At 41.3% G+C, this 20654-nt stretch overlaps 1 protein-coding gene across 9 annotated transcripts in view; it reads left to right on the top strand.

The window, feature by feature from the left end:
• Positions 1-20654, top strand: part of USP6NL (USP6 N-terminal like) — a 133316-nt gene that overhangs the window by 83735 nt on the left and 28927 nt on the right. For all 9 annotated transcript variants that reach the window (XM_083461101.1, XM_083461104.1, XM_083461102.1 and 6 more), the window contains 5 exons: positions 1640-1679; positions 5401-5481; positions 14038-14145; positions 16968-17077; positions 19295-19343. In XM_083461101.1, the coding sequence (XP_083317227.1) occupies positions 1640-1679; positions 5401-5481; positions 14038-14145; positions 16968-17077; positions 19295-19343 (388 nt within the window). The remainder of the gene's footprint in view (positions 1-1639; positions 1680-5400; positions 5482-14037; positions 14146-16967; positions 17078-19294; positions 19344-20654) is intronic.

Raw genomic sequence — 20654 nt, 5'->3', positions numbered from 1 at the left:
GCACCAACTGGCAATACTGAATTATTAAAATCACTGATGAAGTGGCAGCGGGAGAAGTGGCGGAGTAAAATTAATACAACCCAGTCCGACCCCGTAGCTTGCTCAGCTGGAATAAGAATGTGCATCTTGAGAACTTGAGCAGTGTGCGTGGTCAGTGAGCAGTAAGCTGTAAATTGCTATAGCGAGCATCTGAATTAATACTTGCATTCAGATCATCCTTTCCAAAAGATTGCATATTATTTATGATGCGCTGAGACTTGGATGCAGAGCCTCTATGCAGCTGAAAATAAAAAATTAATGGAACAGTATGAGCCAGACAATTCCTGCCTTACCAATGGCCCTCCTCCTGTTAATTTTACACAGCTGTGTCACAAGCAAAGAGCAAAAGTGAAGGAGTACAAGAACCACAATGGCTGTTTGGCGGGGAGCTCTTGCAGGTTGAAGAGCATTACATGCTACAAAAAAAATGGAGAAGGCAAGAAACCTTAAGAGTCATGAGCCAGTGTAGAGATCAGTCAATTCTTTAAAAATCATTTCACATACTGACCCAGCCAAAAGTCACTGGCCCAGTTTGGATGATTATATGTCAGCTTAATAAGCCCAGATAAGCGTGAGACTTTTACCAGCAGCACACACTGTCTTCGTGCTGCTCCTTCCCTCTTTTCTTCTTGGTGCACTGCTGAAAGCTAAGAAGTCTTCAATGAACCATAGTTAATTGGGAACTATGGTTGGCAACAACTCAGGATCTTAAACCTTGGCTTGTTCTGAACCTGGTAAACATACTTTTTCCTGGTTTGACTGAAACAGGAAACTATGATTAATAGCAGACTTCCAAGTTTAATTGTGGCATGTTGAGGAGGGAGGTAAGGGGCTGCATATGAATATCTCAGCTTATTTCGCCAAAATAAATAGTATATAAATATATGAGTGTTTGAGTGTGTGTAAGGACCCAACAGTTCTAAGCCTATTACTAGGCAAGTGTCTTTCTTCACCACTCCAAACTGCTTATAACGAAAGGCAGTCTTCTTTTTATCTTGGCTTCTGACTTTAAAAACATTTTCCTATTTTGTGTGACTTGGATGCAGATTTGTAAACTAATTTATGGGTTGTGAAATCACCCACCCAAGTGATTCGCTAGGTATCGATCTGTGTTTAAATCTGATTTAACAGTCATTCCACAGCACAGAATATGACGTAGTCATTAATTTCAAGTATTGTTCAATTGAATTTTCTGAGTGCTAAAGTCAAAATAGATTTTTGGATACAGCCCAAGTAAATATTTGACTGTTTTATATGACTAATACATACCTGTCCATCCTACTTCATTGTAATCTTCTCTCTCTATTGTAGGCCCATGAACTTTTCTGCTTTAAAGACCTTGTAGAATGTTATACGGTAGAAGGAGCACCACCCTATGCACTTGAGCTTCCCCTGAGTTTTATCCCCAAACGGAGGATTGTAATCAAATATGTCCACTGTTCTATTATCTTACAATATTGTGGCATAATGTTTTGCAATTGGCTCTTAAGTCTTCATCTTCTGCACCATGCCTCTGAGTCTCCATTAGTAGCAATCTGTTCGAAACTATTATTTTGTTCATATTCAACGGAAGTAATAGTCTGTTCCCCTTTCTTTTTAGCCAAGAGGAGTTACCTGTCCATGATGCAGCAACAGAGAGGGTAAGTTCTTCATCTCTCACTTTAAATTACCAGTGATTGTTCTACTCAGTGCTGTACCACTGCTGAAGCTATATGTGGGCAGGTCATTGTGCGTATGAAGCTGTCTTGAGTCAGACCATGACTCAAGACTAGTGCTATCTGCTCTGACGGGGAGTGCTTCTTCTAGGTCTCAGGCAGTGATCATTGCTAGCCCTTTAACCTGCGATTCTGTAACTTGTAACTGGAGATATTGTAGATTGAAGCTGGTGCACAGAAGGTGTCTTACACTGAAGCAGAACATTGGTTATACTATGCTATGTACACCACTACGTACACGTGGTCTCCTCCACATGTTGGTCTCCATCTCTGACTAGCAAGGGCAGTGGTCAAGGGCAGTGGTTGGGAGTTGCATAACAACAATATCTGGAAAGCACCACATTGGCTGCCTCTGGTACTCCTTTGTCAACAGTAACTGGCAGCGACTCTGTAGAGTTTCAGATGGACATTCCCAGGGCTACCTGCAAATGCCAGAGATTGAACATGGGGCTTTCTGCAGGCAAAGTTTGTACTCCACCATTTGAGTTGTACTGAGTTCTAACAGAAGACTGCGAAAGTACTGTTTTCGCAGGGGCAGACTTTGGTGCGATGGTGCCCCGAGCTAAGCCAAAATTTGGTGTCCCTTACTCAGCGCTGGTGCCATGCCAGGCTTTAGGAAGGAGGCATGAGGACTCTGGCAGAGTCCTAGAGCCCTCCCACCTCCTTCCCAGCTGGGCAAGTGCTAACTCGGCTTTGGGAAGGAGGCGGTAGGACTCTAGGACCCTGTCAGAGCCCTCACACTTTCTTCCCATAGCGAGGCAAGTTCTTATCGATTTATGTTGCACAATCTGCATGGTGTTTTGGCCCAAACCTTGTGTGCTGAAGACTTACTTATGCCAACAAATTCCACCACCCTCTGTGCATTCCACAGATTACATCATGCTTAGACTTGGCTGTGCTGCAACTGAGGCTGCTGTGAGTCAAATTTAGCTCTCTCTGTTAGTTGTTCCTATTAAACCCATTCCCTTGTTCGTGAAATCTCTCAGTAATGCCTTTTTTACTCAGATGCAGTGAGCTACTTTTCCTGCCCTTGCTCTTGGTGATTATTTGGCATCGAGTGTCTCAAAAGAAGGCAGCTTATGCAGTCCCCATAGAGCTGTTAACACTCCTAGGATCAACTGAAAGGTCACTTGCCAAGAGGATGCTGAGCCCTGCTAGTCTGGGAAGGTGGAAGAACCACTTGTGTTCTTTTTGCAGCTGTTTGCTGAGCTTCTACTTAATTAAGCCTCTTTAAATTACACTTGGTCTCTGCCTAGTCCAGGATGCTCTCTAACTTAAATGCCCTCTGAAAAGTTTTGCTCTTATCTGAAGATCCAGAAGCTATTTTCATCTAATGTATGGGAGATACATTAGATGAAAATAGCTCTTTGGGACTATTTTTTATTTTATTTACAGGAGTGTTTATAAACTGCCAAGTAATAAGAAAAATATCATGCTGGTGCACCATAAAATTATTGAAACATCATAAGATTATAGAATAATAAAATAATAAAATACAGAATGACTAACACTGAACTGAGCAAATTCTCTAAAAACTGTTGGCAGCCAGGGGATCCAAAAAATAAGGTTGTAGGTGTCTGCCTGATTTCAGTAGTAACACTGTTCCAAAATACAGGTGTCACTGTAAGATCAGGGAGATCTCAGATTCACATATGCAAAGGAGAGAGCAGGGTACCGGAAGTCCATTATAGCTATGCTATACAGAAGCTGAAAAAGTAACTTTGTTCAAATGCTCAGGGAGCTATTGATAAATCTTTTTGAGTATAGTATCTCTCCAATTTTTAAGCCAGCGAAAAAACTGTCCCGAATAGCATATTTGGGAAGCATTGCTACAGAAGCTAAAATTCAGTTGTTGCCCACAATTTATGATGCACTCAACTAGCAGGGGAACAAAACTGTCACTAAAATGCATTGCTGCACATTTAGTTTCTTACACATTCTCTTGTGGAAGTCAAGTGTGTGCAGTTTTCTCTGAGAGTGCACATTAGTGGGAAGAATCTCTGCTTAACATAATATAAAGTTACTATGAAATTGTAGGGCTTCAGATAAGACTCTTCCTAAACACTGTTACAAAATGTTTTCGTTGGGTAGACTTCGCTCGATGAACGAATGCAAACCTTCCATAGGTATTTATCAGCAAAAGGAAAGATTACAGCATGCACAGTGGCTCTATTCCATTTAAGTATTGTGAAGTGGTCTTAAATTACTGTAATTATGTCTGTCTTTGGAATAACCTGTTGTTGCTTAGTATCTCTTTGCAGTGCAATGCTCTGATTAGGCTGCACAGTGGCATTTAAAATAAACTCCACATCTCCTATGGGTGTGGCAAAGTACAGAGCGGAGTACATAATTTTCATTGTAACTTTTACTGGTCAGAATCTGGAGGTTGTTATATGGGAGATAGTCAAAACTTTGTATGTACAGTCAAGCAGATATTTCTGGAATGGGGTGGTTCAGGGTGAAACTGACTTATCTACACATTGGATGGCTGCTGTTGGTATCAATCTGTCTTGGGACACAATGGAGATCACCAAAGTGATCTCCCAGGGTGCAAGCCTGAGCAGTATGTATGGAGGTCCTATGACAAGACCCCTCGCTGATTTGGTCCAGAGGCAAGCAGGGCAATATGTTTGGCACCAGCTTGGCTGCAGGAGAATTTGAATAGCATTTGATTTTTTATAAAAATTATGCACAGCACATTAAAATGTCTAAACAGGCAGTAAACTAATTAAGTGGTTGGCCAAAACCACCAGCAGCTTCCAAGTTATCCAGAAGAAAAATGTTTGGGGACCATTCACTTAGAGCAGAAGCCCTGCAAGCAGGAAGTCCCAGGTCTGACCCTTGGCATCTCCAGCTAAAGGAATCAGGAGGCAGGTCCTGGGAAAGCCTTCTTCCTGAGGCCCCCAAAGTGTCACTGATGGCCAGAGGAAACAATAGAAGACTAGCTGAGAAACAACCATGTGGTCACTGCCAGTTGAAGGCATATTGCTGGGGTCAGCAAACTTTTTCAGGAGGGGGCCGGTCCACTGTCCTTCAGACCTTGTGGGGGGATGGACTATATTTCGGAAAAAATAATAGTGAATGAATTCCTATGCCCCACAAATAACCCAGAGATGCATTTTAAATATAAGGACACATTCTACTCATGTAAAAACACCAGGCAGGTCCCACAAATAACCCAGGGTTGCATTTTAAATAAAAGGACACATTCTACTCATGTAAAAACACGCTGATTCCTGGACTGTCTGCTGGCCGGATTTAGAAGGCGATTGGGCCGGATCTGGCCCCCCGTGCCTTAGTTTGCCTACCCATGGCATATTGCTTAATTCTGCTTCAGTTTAGATTTATAGATGGCCTTATTTGCAAATATTTGTGTTTTTAATTTTAATTTAATTTCTAATTTAATATGTACTTTTCCTCCTTAACCCCTCTCTATCGGTTGGACATGATCAGCATCATGTTAAGGCTGGGGAGAAGAAACCCCAACGTATTTCTTAAACATTTGCATTTGATTTATAATACTTTGCCATTGGTTTTTCTGATATGAAATGCGTAGCTGCGTCTGTTCCTAAACGCCTGTAAATGTCCAAACATTTTTTAGTACAGGTGAGATGAAGGGAATAATGCACTCTAATTTTATTTTCAGCAAAAGCAGCTTGAAATTGAAAGAACTACAAAATGGCTGAAGATGTTGAAAAGCTGGGAGAAATACAAGAACACAGAAAAGGTAAAGTTAAAGTGCTTCCACAGGCAGTTGCATTTACTGAATGCAACAGTATTAAATTGGATTCTGTGGTGCCGGCCTTTCATTTTTCTCTATCATAGCTTTCATTATAGCATTCATTTTAAACAACAAATGCACAAAGAGCCTTCCATTCAGCTAGTTTCCAAGAGCTTCATTGCTCTGGAAGTTAAGCCGCAGAAGAATAATTGCTTAGGAAGTACCAATTTTATAATTGTGCAGTAGGAATGGAGATGGTGAACACAAGTAGAAAGTTGTGAAGTTTCACTTAAATGTGTGCATATATATTTTTTTTAATATTCACTGGTAACATTCAGCCTATTCTCTCTCTCTTGTGTGCACACAAATCCCTCCCTGGTGTGTTGATCTTCTCATGCTGCAAGATTCTGAAAGGCATTGATGCAAAAAGAATAATGTTTCAGGAAATACATATGCGTTACTGTACATCAGTGTTATAGCTCAGTTAGCAGACTATAATATTTTTAATCTCAGTCATTGCTTTGAGCCCCATGTTGGGCAACCCCCCCCCCTTTGCATTGCAGGGGGTTGGACTAGATTATTTACTTATTTGTTTATTTATTTGAATGTAATCCTGCTGGTAGGGGTTGCCTTGTTTTGATTTTATATAAGCCATTCTGGGAGCCTTTTTGGCTGAAGCGCGCGGGGCACAAATGCTCTAAATAAATAATATGCAAATGCCTGAAGGAGTGGCTACTACCCAACCCAACGTAGGCCAGTATTTTTCAGATCTGCTGAGTGCCTCCGCCTTCAGAGATGAGGCAGGTGCCAACTAGGGCGTTTTTGGCTATGGTGCCCAGGTTATAGAGTAGTCTTCCCAGAGAGCCTCACTTGGCACCAACGTTTATGTCATAGGTGCCAGATGAAAACCTCTTTATTCACCCAGGCTTCTTAAGTGCAATACATTTATAACATTTTACCTGCTGTTGTGTGTGTGTGTGTGTGTGTGTGTGTGTATTTATATGTTTATATTTATTTATATATTTATATTTATAGATGTAGATGTGGGGGTTTGAACCCTGGCTTCCACAGGTCATAGTCCAACCCTCTTAACTGTTACGCCATACTGGCTCGTGAACATTCTACATGCTCAAAGGAAGCTTTCTAGCTATAGAACGTTGACAGACAGTGAAGCTTCCTTGGTAGGATCTAAGGAGAAGGAGGAGCTTCACATCTAGCAGGAAATATCACCAGTTTGTCTGTAGGAAGTGGGTTGGAGGTGCTGAGGTTTGAGGGAAAGAGAAGAGCAGGAGAAGATGGTCTGGGAGGAAATCCAAGTGGGACAGAAGGGACTTACACTGTTGGGTAGAAATGTACAGGAAAGGAAGATTTGCAAGATGGGAGGGATATATAGCAATTTGCTCTTGGTCATATTTCTCTTTGCCAAAGGGCAGAATCCTGATTGATCAGATTTGGGTAGAAAGCGCTAAGAAATGGGCTTGGACCATCACTATGTTTAACGGTGTCCATCTAACAGGAATAACAGGGTTCCTGTAGATGCAATAACATACATTCTTTCCTAACTGCCCACAAACCAGTTATGTACAAGTGCAAAATTTGAGACCTCAAAACTCCCAATTTCCATGTTGGGCATGTTTTGGAACTACTTTCCTTTTAATAATCCCATTTTAAAAATAATTATTATTCTCCTCCTCCTACTACAGCAGCAATTGTATTAACTGGTACATGTTTTGTGTGCCACATTGAAAAAGAACCTCAGAAACTAAGCACATTGCACCAATTTGTGATACAGCTCTTTCTCTCTGGAGGCTCTTACTATAGAAAATGTTTTACTATTTAGCCTCCCTCCCCCTCCCTCCCTTAGTTGGTCTTTTCTAAAGTTGGGAAGAGAAATGCTGGCAAAGGCATTTAAGGATGGTAAAGCTGTTCTGTGGAATGTAAGGGAAGGAGACATTCACTATTCTTTCATTAGAATGGTCCCTATCACACCAGTTTGGCAAAGTTTTTGAAAATGGATATGCCTTGTGCAGTCTTGGCCAAGCCTCAATTTTGACTTCAGCTTCCTATCTCTAAAATGGGCATAAGTTATTGCCTTGACTTGCAGCATTGTTTGGAGCACAAGGGCAGCAAAAACTTCTAAAGCACTTCTCAAATCTTGTGTGCTGCATAATATATAAATTGCAGAGAGGGAGGTATTTGTTCAACACCCCACCTTCCTAACATGCACACACACACACCCCAACTCCAATAACCTGCAACCTTTCTTTAGTAGCATAGGGAATCAACACGTTTGCTTCTCTGTTTGCTGCTTGACAGCCCTTCTTGACCTGGTGCTTTGAGTTTATGTGTTTGCATCTTAATTATATCCTGCAGCTGAGATAGGGCATATCAAGCCATCAATCACGGCAGGCATTAAAGCCTCTTTTGTCCTGGTGTGACCATAACTTTCAGAGTGCCTTGAATAAAAATGTCATTCACTGTATTCACATTCAAATGTCTTCTTTGCTGTGCCATCTGACTCGCTTGTTGATGGAGTAGCTCTCTGACTGAGAGAAAAGAAATAAGGAAGCGTCAGGGAGGAGGGGGGAGAAACTGCCAGGCTTGAGGTAGCTGAAAATAATTTAGAGTTTATTGAGAGACTCTGTGTCAAATTGTCCCCTTGTTCCCCATTCCCCTGTCCATAGCTTCCAAAGAATAAATAAAAGCCTCTCTGAGATTCAGAAGGAGATAGCAACAAGGCTTCCTCTCGCTGTCCCATCTCTGATTCACACAGAAGTCAATGAATGAGGCTCCATATGGCATGAAGCCTCCACGTGACTGTAGTAGCTATGGGTTCTAGCAGCTGCTACAGCCACTTGCAGATCACTTCTGTATATTTATTGTATTTAGATAACGCCATGTAACCAAGCTTACAAGAAGAATCAAAATTAAAAATGGATCCAGCAAAACATATACAAACAATAACAAGTGGCAAAGAGAACACTGATTAGTCCTTCCAACCCTCTCTGTGGGCAGTTTCTAGCTAACACATCATGTCAGTGGAAGGAATTCTGCTTATGGAACAGAACTCCCTCCACCTACACCCCCCACAGCCCCCCAATATCTGCTCTGGAAGGCTGGGGGAAACCCCAGAACATATTTAGTGGGTGTATGGGGGTTAGAGGAGTGCCGTGGCACAAGTTAGAAATCCTTGCAGTGATAGAACGAGTTAGCTGGATACTATTCTGTGTCTCCAACACCATTTTGCTTGCTTACTTTCCATATTGGTAGCACGTGGTTTAATCTTGGACCCCAGAGCAATTTCTGGTGCTTTGTTTCCTGTTAATTTATTTCAACTGTTAATTCCTGGTTATTTGAGTCCAGTAAGAAACCAGGTGCTGTAAAGAGAGAAAGGATGAAAAAAGAGAGGATGAGGCTCTTTGCAGGTGGATGTAGCAGCTGGTTCAATCCTTAGCTTCTATGGTCACCCTGAGATTTCCCCCCTTATGCTAAACAAGATCTTGGTTCCTAAAAACTCAGGAAAATAAGAATACCTGTGAAGCTTCTTGTTTGTACAAGATAATGAAGCCCCAAAGGAATACACAGGGCTTTTTGTCCTTTTCATGAATGATTTGGAGGGATGGAGATGGCTGGGGAGATGTTCATTTCAGTCATTATGAAACATAAGAGTCTAATCCTTGATTTTTGAGCTCTGGAAGGCTTGCAGAAGAACATGGCTGCCAGTGCTAGCACAAGGGAAAAAATGCTTGAGAACCAGGTTCTCTTATTTTTAAAACTAAGCCTATATTATCGAATAGGTGCATTAAAATATTGGAGCATGATTCTGAATGTGAAGATGAGAACATTATATAATTGAATGGTATCAAGCTATTGACAGAAATATTCCATTGCATGGTTGGGAATACTTGTGGAAAACTGGAAAGGCCTTGCATTTGAAAATACTTACATATTTTGTTTGGCTTCCTATAATAAGCCTCTTCCCGCCTACAATGGAGATGCCCAGAGCAGCCAGCGATGAGTATAAAGACATAACCAAAATAGTAAACAATATCCAGAAACAATTTAAAATAGGAACCACAGTATGCAAAGGAAAGATTTCTGAGATGAAAATTATTACAAAACGATGTTACGCTGCTGCTGTTGTTTCATGGTGGCTATTGGCAGAAAATGTACCACCGTGGGGAGTTTACAGAACTAGATTACAGCCAGGTGTGCCCCACCGTAATAGCCTGATAGAACCTCAAAGATTGGAGGCGGCAGCAGGAGCCACAACAGGAGAGGGTCATTACTTGCACACACTGCTTCTTCTGCAGTTTTCCAGAGCCATCTGGTTGGCTGCTGTGGGAAGCAGGAAGCTGCAGGAGACTGACCTTTGGTCTGTTCCTGCAGGGCTCTTCTTCTCCTCTTCTTAAAAAATACCCCGAACATAGGAATCTGCCTTACACCAAGTCAGACCATTGATCCATCTAACTCAGTATTGTCTGCCCAGACAGGTTGTGACTGTAGAGGGCTTGAGGCTGCAGAGAATCCTGGCCCCACCTGGAGATGCCAGGAATTCAACCTTCCACATGCAGAACAGAGCTAGGCTCAGGGTGAGGCTGCAGCCACAGCTGGATTTCACCCTGCCTGTTTCCTTGTGATTGCATGGCCTTCATTTCGTTCCCATAAAGACATTTTTTAAAAAATCTCTTGTATCAGCTAAGCCAGTGCCAACAAAAGGGTGTTTTTCTTCCTTCGAAGAATATACCCTCAATATTGGCAGCTTATAAGATTTTCTCAGTCTTTTCTGTGTCTCTGAAATCTGAGACAGGCAGTGGGAATCCTTAATCCAGTTTGGTTTTCCTTTTTTTAAGCCAGAATCTGGTAACATCTGTCTGTAATAAAGGACTTCCTTTTTGGAGAACAAGATCAATTAGATTTAAGTGTCAGTAGCCTGCAGGAAAGTCTGGAAAATTTTGTAGCATGGCTCTGAAGGCTTCTTTTTGACTTATAGTACTGTCCCGACACTACCCTTCAAAATTCTCAGAATCTTTTCAGTAACAATTAATGCACATTTTCCATGCCTTTGATATGGTCCATTATTTTGTGACTTCGCTTCTGAATTGGAATTGGCTGTAAAGGCCACTCAAACTCGAGTGTCGTTACCCTTTTTAAGTGTGCACCTGAAAGCAACATGTAAGCACAACAAATCTGATTGCAAATATAAAAGTATTTTTGTAAAGGAATCATCATCTGGCTGCAGCACTCTAAAGCAGACATGTGATGGCAAGTGATATTAGAGTTTCAAAATAATTAACACATCCCCCCCTCCAGTGCACACAATTGCATTCACTAACCAAGAATAGTCTCAAGGGTTGGTTGGTTGGTTGGTTGGGTGTGTATGTGTGTCAGTCAGTGTGTGTCAGTCAGCTTGGGAGTTTAAATAGCAAAAGGAAACATTTAGTTGTGGGTCTTATGGTGATTATGGAAAGTCAAGGCGTACATATTTATTTTCGTAAGCCACGTTTCTGGACCATCATCTTTACTTCCCATCATGTGGGGAAATGGTGTAACAGTGGCCTATCTCACAGGGTTGTTGGGAAGAAGTACACAGAATATAAAGCACTTTGCAAATTTATGATAAGAATCTAATTTGTCCAGTTTTATGCCACATTTTTTCTCTTTAAAAATACCTGTGCTTTTCCCCCCCATCACGATCAGTTTTATTGCACGTTAGCTAAGCCTGATTCGGTTTTTCCCTTCAGAAAGAACTTAATGAACTGCTGTTTCTGAGAAACATTGTCCCACTCATCTAGTGCTGTGTAATCGGAGCAGATTTACCATGCTCACAGCTGGCATATTCCCACAAGGCCCGATACCCGCTTGGCCTGGAGTGCGCGGCAGCTGTTGATGCAGCTGTTTGCACTGCATCCCGCCATTTCCTCATTCTGCCTTGATCAATTATAATTGCATCAGACAGCGGTGATTCATCCGTTATATTTCATTTACCCTTCGTGTGCATGACAGATACTGCTGTTTCCTTATCCTGTTCACCCTTACAACCAGAAAGAGAATATCCACATTTTAGAAATTGGTGTCTGTGTGTACTGATTTTCCTTTAGTCCATAGCTGAGTGCAGATGCTTACCTGGGTCAAAGATCCCTTTTTCTGGGCAGAGGACTGAGCAAACATGCCCACCCCATATTCATAACGGAATACGTGATGAAGATGTTTCGTGAGGATGCTTCTATGCACGAGGGCTGAATCAGAATTCTCCCTTCCTCTTCCCTCTGATGGGGAATAATCACACAATTGTGACTTCCGTACAGAAGCATTACAAACATTTATGCGGAACACCCACCTCTGCCCTTACAGTCAGAGTGTAGCAATGTGTGAGAGCATATGAGAGCTACTCTCCCACGAGAAAAAGGATGTTGGGCCTTCATAAGCACCCAAACGGACCATATGTCTGAGCCGGCTTTTGAAGAAGCTAATCACAGTTTCCACAGCCAATGGGATAGAACTACATTCTGGTTGTCACATTCTAAGTGACCGAGGGTAAAAGTGATGACCACATAATAGGAAAGATTTCTAATACTTATTATCTACAATAATTTGGAACTCTAAGCATCCAGTTATTTTTTAATTTGTGTGTGTGGCTGTGAGAAAGGGTGTTGCTTTGAATAATTTAATTTTCATTGCAAGGTTAAAAGTAACAGTCACGCCATGTAATGGAATTGAACCGCAGAGCTAGCTTGCAAAATCCGCCACTAGTTTTCCCCTCTATGCAGGATTTGACATAGCAGCTAAAGGTTTATAACTGTGAAATCCTTTATGAATTCATTTGATTTGTAAATTACGTGGAGCCAGGAGATTAAGTGTCTAATCAGTTATTGATTTTGTTTTAACCTTCCAGAACGTGGTGCTTTTGGTGAGACTCATCTCAGCTGAAACCCACAGCCAATTAGCCATATAGCTAGGTGTTCTATATCAGTATGCCTTTCAGGGCCAACTAGATGTTGCACAAGAGATGCGTAAACAGCCTTCCGATTCTCTCTACTTTAAAAAAATTGATTAGATTCTTATGAGTTCAAGCAGAAGAATGGCAGGAGGGGGAAAGGTGTAAATGGTGAACCACTATGGTTTCCCTCCAAATGCTTGCATTAGCTTATATTTTGAATTTTGTACACAGTATTCTATGCAAACAGCTTTTGTATTGTAAAACAGCTGTAGGAATTATTTTGAAGTTATGGCCATTCTTAGCATTGTACACTTGGGAACATTACTGCACAGGGGTATGGGGGTGGATATTAGGACCCTTTAGGAAGGAAGGAGCAAGGAAGAAAGGAGTAGGCCACAATATGATGGAGCTGCGGAAAGTTACCACTGTGTCTTAAGTGTTGGGGTTGATGGTGTGTGTATATCTCTTATGCTGCATCCAAGGTGCAGTCTACATGCAAATCTAGTCTCCACTTTCTATACTTTAAAGAGGGGCTCCCAAACTGTGGTCCACCAGTGACCGTGGTTTTGTGGTTGAAGACAGGAGAGGACACCTGTGTCAAATTAATCTAGCGTGGTTCATATATGGCTGCTCTTTCAATCCTGGCATCATGTCCTGTATTTATATTGCCACGTTTTGCACCATTGTCTTTGGAGACATCACACTGTTCGCAGTTCAACTCAATTTCATTTTGCCGCTGGCCATAACAATAGTAGCTGGCAAGTTATAAGTAGTGGTGACAGGTGACATATTGTGATGAATGGTGGTGATCAAGGCTCTGGTTTGACCATATATGTATATGTGACCCTATTGATTCTCTCCCCCCGAAAATTGCTGTTTACACAAATAAAAGAACTTTTTTTTTTTTAAGGAGCAAAATCAGTGGTCTTGTATGAGTGCTCAAACTGCAGCCAAAAAGGTCTGTTAGGGAGCACATCTGATTACCTTCTGTGAACCCACATGGCAGAGCAACTGTTTCCCTTATACAGTGGTACCTCGCAAGACGAATGCCTCGCAAGACGGAAAACTCGCTAGACAAAAGGGTTTTTGTTTTTTTGAGTTGCTTCGCAAGACGATTTTCCCTATGGGCTTGCTTCGCAAGACGGAAACGTCTTGCAAGTTTATTTCCTTTTTCTTAAAACCGTTAATACAGTTGCGACTTGACTTCGAGGAGCAACTCATAGCACGCGGTGTGGTAGCCTTTTTTGAGGTTTTTGAAGACTTTGGTGATTTTTGAAGCTTTTCCAAAACTTTTCCGACACCGTGCTTCGCAAGACGAAAAAAATCGCAACACGACAAGACTCGCGGAACGAATTAATTTCGTCTTGCGAGGCACCACTGTAATTCCTCACATTACCCCTTCCTCCTTTTTTCAGATACTTTTCAGTGCATGGCACACCTACTGATTCAACAAAGAGAGAATATCATTGAAACTGTCATGCGCGTACACACAAACACAGGCCACTTCTGTCTAAATTAATAATACCATTTACTTTGTTTCCAGGCTATAGATCTTGGTATAGTTACCACGTCAAATCTTTTCTGGTTTACTTCTGCTTGATGTTATTTGTTTATTTACACAGTTTCATAGGAGAATTTATAAAGGAATTCCACTGCAGCTGAGAGGTGAAGTCTGGTCTTTGTTGCTTGATGTCCCTAAAATGAAAGAAGAAATGAAAGACTATTACAATGTGAGTTTCTAAAAAATCAGAAATACTGTATTGTGCCCAAATATTTGAAAAGTAGACCGCATAGTGCTTATTGTTTCATGATATGACTAATACAACAAATTGTATTATTATTATTGTTTAATTAAAATCTAGTTTAGAAAGGACTAACCGCTTTCATAAAGATTGTTCTTATCCATTTCATACCTCCAACTTTACTATCAGGTAGAATGATAACCTATGTATAGCCTTCATGATTCCCTTTGCCTCAAAGGAGAAAAGGTTGATCAGCTTTTAATGAAAGCATTCACTGTGGAAGAAGTCAGTGACTAATTTCCATGGTTCTGGCACCGGTTTCTATATCCTTGTTTGTTGAATATGCGTCAGCGTTCAGGTTCCTTATTAGAAGCAAATATTTGAGTTCTCAGAAAATGTAGAATCCACACAGAGAACAATGGCTTGCAAATACTCTTGATTAGCACACTTAAAATGTCCGCTGCTCATGTCATCCTTTAGATGGAACGGTTCAAAAGTTGAGAGGCATCTTTCTCGAAAGTCCTGATTAAATCCTATTAATAGGAACCCAACTACGTCCAGTTGTTTTCCAGGAAATGTCCCCATTTCTCAGCCTGCAAGTGCACTACTCATAAACAGGATAGTCTTGTTCCTAGAAGCCATTGGGCACTTTCTCTTTAGCAAGCTGTTTAACCTTTTCTGTCTCTGCTGTTTCCTCCCATGCTAAAGCATGCACACCCACTCTGAAGCTGGAAACAGATGTGATGTGGCAGAGCTATGATCAGGGTTCCTCTACCACCACGCTGCCAACTTTTAAGAAAAATGGGGGTGGTGGTAATTGGCAAGTTCTACCCAAGCTGATTCCAATCTAAGTCCTACTCTGATTCCCACTGCTCTTTGCCCTCCTTGAGGGAAAATACAGAGGTGTTTCAGATGCTTGAATCTACCCCCCACCCAACGCAGCAGACCTAATACCATCTTTGGGGAATGGGATTCTTTTTTTTATATTGGAAAAATAGAATAGGGAAAGGGTTCAACTCCTCTTCCTCCTAATGCCAGTGATCCATTACGCCCATCAGAAGGAGACCCTTTTGGGTTGCTTTAAAGTAAAAACAAAGAATATCACCACCACACAAAAGAAGCCTTTGGCGCATAGGAGGTGTGTTGGTTTTCCCCTCAAAGCCCACCACCGATCCATCTAGCTCAGTGTCGTCTGCACTGCTGGCAATAGCTTTCCAGACAGGGGTCTTTACTAGCTACCTGCAGATGCTGGGAACTGAACCTGTGCATGTAGCCAGTAAGCAATGGCCGCTTCCCTAAACACAGTGCTGTTTTTCCTTAAAAAAATGTTTAGGGGTACTCTCATTTTCCTATTCATATTGAAATACTGCCCCTCAATGAGGCCAAACTTAGATTCACAAAATGTTTAGGTGTATGCATACGCCTGTGTCCCCGTCCCCCTGAAAAAAACACTGCCTAAACCTAATCAGAGACCTTGTGTTATACCAGCTTGGGCTCCATGTCCTTGACTGGAAGCAAGCTTTTGAATCTAAGAAAAAAAGACCTTGTATATAAACTCCAGTTTCATTTCCCTAATACCCTGAAAGCCTTTCTGACAAGCTTCTGCCAGCTTTTAAGTCGTATGTGCTTGACTGACATGCTCCATATGGAAAAAGGTGTATACTGGATGGTAGAATGGGCTGTACCACTTTAGATTAGATTGGGGACAGGAGATGCCACATATTGGAGTGTCCTGCCTTATGCTTAAAGCAAACAGACACAGCCTTCCTGCAAACAGCAGTCCAACCTGGTAGGTAGCAGGTTAGAATAGACTGTTTTTCTCAGACCTGATTTTATTTGAAGCTAGCATTTTTTAAAAGGCTTTTTTTTTTTTTTACAGCCTGAAATGGCACAATACACTCTTACTTTCTTAGGAGTCTACTGTCTCCAGTCTTGCCAACCTGGTATCCTCTTACTGAGAGTTGTAGTGCAAAACATCTAGAGCTCGTCACATTGGTGAAGGGGTACTATCTCCTTCTGCTTCATGTGTGAGATCTCTGGGCCAGTCAAGCCTTTAGTGTAATATGAATAGATGACATAGATGTATAAATCCAGATTCAGGCTATAATCTAGTCACAGTTAAATCTTTCCAACTAAAATTGGTTAAAAGTACTTAAAGCATTTGCTTAACTTTCCCATTTAAATCAATTGGCCTCAGAAGTACTTTGTCCGGATCCTGCCCTTTCTTCTTAGTTATGGGTCGTGGTTGTCATCCTGTGTTCAGTTCATTGTTGCTTGTTAAGATCCAGTGGAACTATTCATCAAGATTCAGAAGAATTTGAAATGGCCTACAACTAATCTTAACAAAGATTACAAGTTAACTACAGAAAAAAAACAAATAAAAAGGGTTTAAGAGAACCGGGCCTATCTTCAAAGGTTACAGATGCCATCTAGTGATGTGTGCAGGAAAAGAAAGAAAAAAGTCCACCAGGACATGAAAAACTCAAGTGTCTACATTTAAAGGAAAGTCTACATTTAAAAAAAAAACCTTAAAATTTTTAAGAGGGAAATGGACCGTTGCTGAAAGTCTTAGAATTCTTTAGGTATGAATTAATAACTGATCTAGTGTTAGGGAAATATAATAATGAAGCTTTAGTTGACTTCAAATGTAGGGTTGGGTATGCAGGTGTGCAGGTGAACTATTGAAAGAGAACTGGTTTGCATTCCTATGTAGAAATTCTCCCAGCTGCATGCCCAGTCTAGAACATATGCATGAACTGTGAGGTTGCGATACATACACTTGCTGATTATTTTCTCCTTCCTCCCACAAGACCTTAAAAACCCAAGCAAGAGGTACCTCACCAGATATCAGGCAGATTGACCTTGATGTAAATCGGACATACCGGGATCATATCATGTTTAGAGACCGATATGGAGTTAAGTAAGTAAAGCTAAAATCTACTATTCTACACCTTTTCTTATGTATTGCAGACCTTCAGAACACCTCCCCAAGATCTGGCGTTTTGAAAAGCCTTCCTTTGCCAATATTGATTTGTGGAAACACTGGCCAGATTTGGACATTGTGCTAAGCCAGGCATGCTCCCCCTCTTCTCCCCAACCCTTCTTCCCAGGCAGGAACAGGAGGAATTGGAAAGCTTTTGTTTTCCCTTTATTGCAGCCGTCGGCAAACTGGTCTCCCCTCACCCCATTTTTGGACTACAACTCCCATCAGCCCCAGCCAACAAGTGCTGACTGCAGCTGATGGGAGTTGTAGTCAAAAGCCTCTGGAGGGCTTCATGTTGGCCAGGGCTGCTTTACAGTGTACAACATTAAGAACACATTTTATGGAGCACAATAATAAAAACATAATAAAAAGCACAAATGATAGCATAATAAAAGAATAATCAAAACAACAGTCTCTCTCTCGCCTCCCCCCCCCCCAAGTTTTAACAGGCCATAGATTATTAAATGGCCAAAGGCCTGGGTAAAGAGGAATGCTTGATGCCTGAAGACATGTAATGATGGCAAGCCTCTCTGGGGAGAGCATTCCATAGACGGGGAAGCACCACAGAAAAGGCCTGTTCTTTTGTTGCCACCCTTGAGGGGGTGAAGGACATAGAGGAAGGCCTCAGATGACAAGCACAGGATCTGGGTCAGTTTGTATGGGGAGAGGTGGTCCTTAAGATATTGAGTTCCTGAGCCATGTAAAGTGTTACCGGTCAACACCAGCACTTTGAATTGGGCCCGGAAACTAATTGGCATCTATGACCAAACTAGGGATTTTGATTCATTACTAACTATGGCTAGTTTTCAGCAAATCAGCTTCATTACTCATTGTTTTAGGTTAACATGGGTTTCATGTGACATCTGAGGGAAGGGCCATTTGAGATGGGCTGTGAAAGCAGCCTTCCTTCTTCCCTGGCTTTTAGCGTGTTGTCTCTTTGCTGCTGCAGATAAATGTATGGAAATCTCTATTCAGCTGTCTGAAGCTCCAAGCATCCTCCAATGTTTGTCTATTATTCATAAAAACATTTTTATACCATGTGGTTGTGCACTTGGAAGTAAAATTGTAAGGGCATCATCTGGAGAGACACTGGAAGCTTTTAAAATAAGGACGCTTTAAGAGAAACAAGAAAGATCCTATGTTGCTAAAGCATTTCCCCAGATTTAATACACAAAGAAGCTTGTGCGTATGGGAGGGAAATGCCTCATGTAAGCTTGATCACAGGAGTAATTTAATCTCTCGCCGAATATGTTTTCCCTTACTAAATCCTTTCCTGCATCCCATAGGAGAACGTGATGAACATGGTTTCCTAACATAATAATATATTCTTAGTTTAATATCTGTGAAACTGGTGGTTGAAGTGTAGTGTTCCATGTATCAGTGAGGGCCCTTGAATGCTCCTTTTCATTTCAAACTTGTGAAATCAGATTTAATGAAGTATTGATTCTACCCAGTTTTGAAAATGCCAAATGCCACGTCTGTATGAACCCAACAATCGGCTGGGATTGAAATGTTTCATCCCACATCCTCCTTGTTCTGCCTGACTGGAGTGCCTTTCCATGTATTCTTCGTCATCCTTCTAAAGCGGGTCTGTCCTGGATGGCACCCGCCCCTGCCCCACCCCACCCCCCACCCCCCAGCACAACACAATTGCACACAGCAGAATTATAATCTTTTTCCTGCTGTAAGGTATGCACTTAAATTTCCTGTGTGCTACAGTCACCTTGTGTTTTAGTGCAAAGCAGAAACCCAACTCCATTGTCTATAACTAGTTACCAAAGAGGAGCTCTCCTCACTGCAACATTTTGTTGCACACCAAATTGTAATAATAATTGCACAAACTCCTTCCCTTCTGCAGAAGTCCTCCATTTCTTTGGCAGCTGTGGGGCTCTTTTAGAACTTTGGTTCAAATTAGGCTTGACATAAAATGGGGTTGTTGGAGGACTGGCTTGTTAGCCTTCGGATGTTTACAAATGTATTAAAGCGTGCAAGAATTTTACAAATATTTATCCTTTTACAAAGGTTATGCAAATGTACAAAATGTGCTTCTTAAGTCCTGATGGTAGTGAAGTTTTATATCATGATTCATTAAGTATTTCATTAGTGTGCACAAAAAATGAGTTACAAAATTTACTTTCTGTCTTTTCTCTCTAGACAACAAGCTTTATTCCATGTTTTAGCTGCATATTCTGTGTATAATACGGTAAGTCACATAGTATGTGGGTGCATATTGATCTAAATTCATATACACACAGTTACAACGCTTATTCTTGACATACTGCATAGGTAATTTTATCTGTCTTATCTATCTATCATCTATCTGTCTGTCTGTCTGTCTATCTATCTGATGTAGTAAGCTAGGATGTGCACAGGTTGTGTGCATCTGTGAACAACAAGTTTATAGCTTCCAAACAAGTGAAATTTTATCCATGGCTTGGTTTCTAAATCCTTGCTTGCATGGAAAACACTAACCAGTGTTTCCAGCTCACATGTAACAGGAAGCTGTGGTTACCTGTGTCTTCCTGGTCTGTTTTGCTACTCACACAAACAGAGAAAGTGATGCAGCTGTAAATGGATTGTGTGCGATTGCACACAGCTCATTTGTATCCTGGCTTATTAAGTGAATATTTGGTTGTATGAACATTACCACTGTAACCATAGCCACGAAAGCAGAATTTCTAAAGGGGAAGATGAAAAACTGAGGTTGTTGGATTGTTGTCAACGTGCTACCTGCAAGTTGTGACTCAAAGAAGGTGCTACCAAAACTTTTGTTGCTGTAGTAATTTTTTTTTTTTTTTGGTCTAAAACCATGGAGATCAGAAACAAGCTTACGAGATCAGTAATAAAATATTGTATTTTATTAAGAGCAGCCAGTGTTAACAGAGCAGAAGGAGCCAGTGAATCTGGTGTCAACGAAGAGCTTTTTTTGCCTTGCTCCTTTGTTCTTCATGAAAGTGTAAAGCATCCCTTTCCACCTTTGGGGTTTTGTTTTCAAATTCCAGGGGAATAATCTTTGCAGCGAAACCAACTAACACTCTGATGGCGCCATAAAGCCCAACAGGTTTCTTGTACCATAACCTTTAATGAGGTCATCCACTTTATGTGCTGCTGAAAACCTGTTGGTCTCTGAGCGGCCACAGAATTCTTAGTTTGCAAACTGCAGCACACACTTAACCTCTGGGATAGGGTAGAGTAAAAATCTAAACAAGGAGATATGTTATTTTTCAGATTACACGGAACTGGAATTCTTGCTCATGCTGGGTGAACATTTTCAAAAGAAGGGTAGGGAGGAAAGGTGAATTAAAGAGAGAGTTTGTGGCCTAAGCATCTCCTCAAAGTACAAGCTTTCTGTATGCAAGGACTAGATTTGAATACAATAGCATTCCACCTTGTGAGCCTCCACTTAAAGTCTGAAGGGATTCAGGAGAGAACTAGCCCAACGTGTTGCAAGGGCTAGGTGGAACTGCAGATCTGGAATGTGCCTTCAATGGTTGACCATGCCTCTTGCTTGCCT

This window comes from Podarcis liolepis (genome assembly GCF_965112155.1).
Source record: "Podarcis liolepis genome assembly, chromosome: 10".
NCBI classification, from domain to species: domain Eukaryota; kingdom Metazoa; phylum Chordata; class Lepidosauria; order Squamata; family Lacertidae; genus Podarcis; species Podarcis liolepis.
This window is presented reverse-complemented; position numbering and strand designations above follow the sequence as displayed.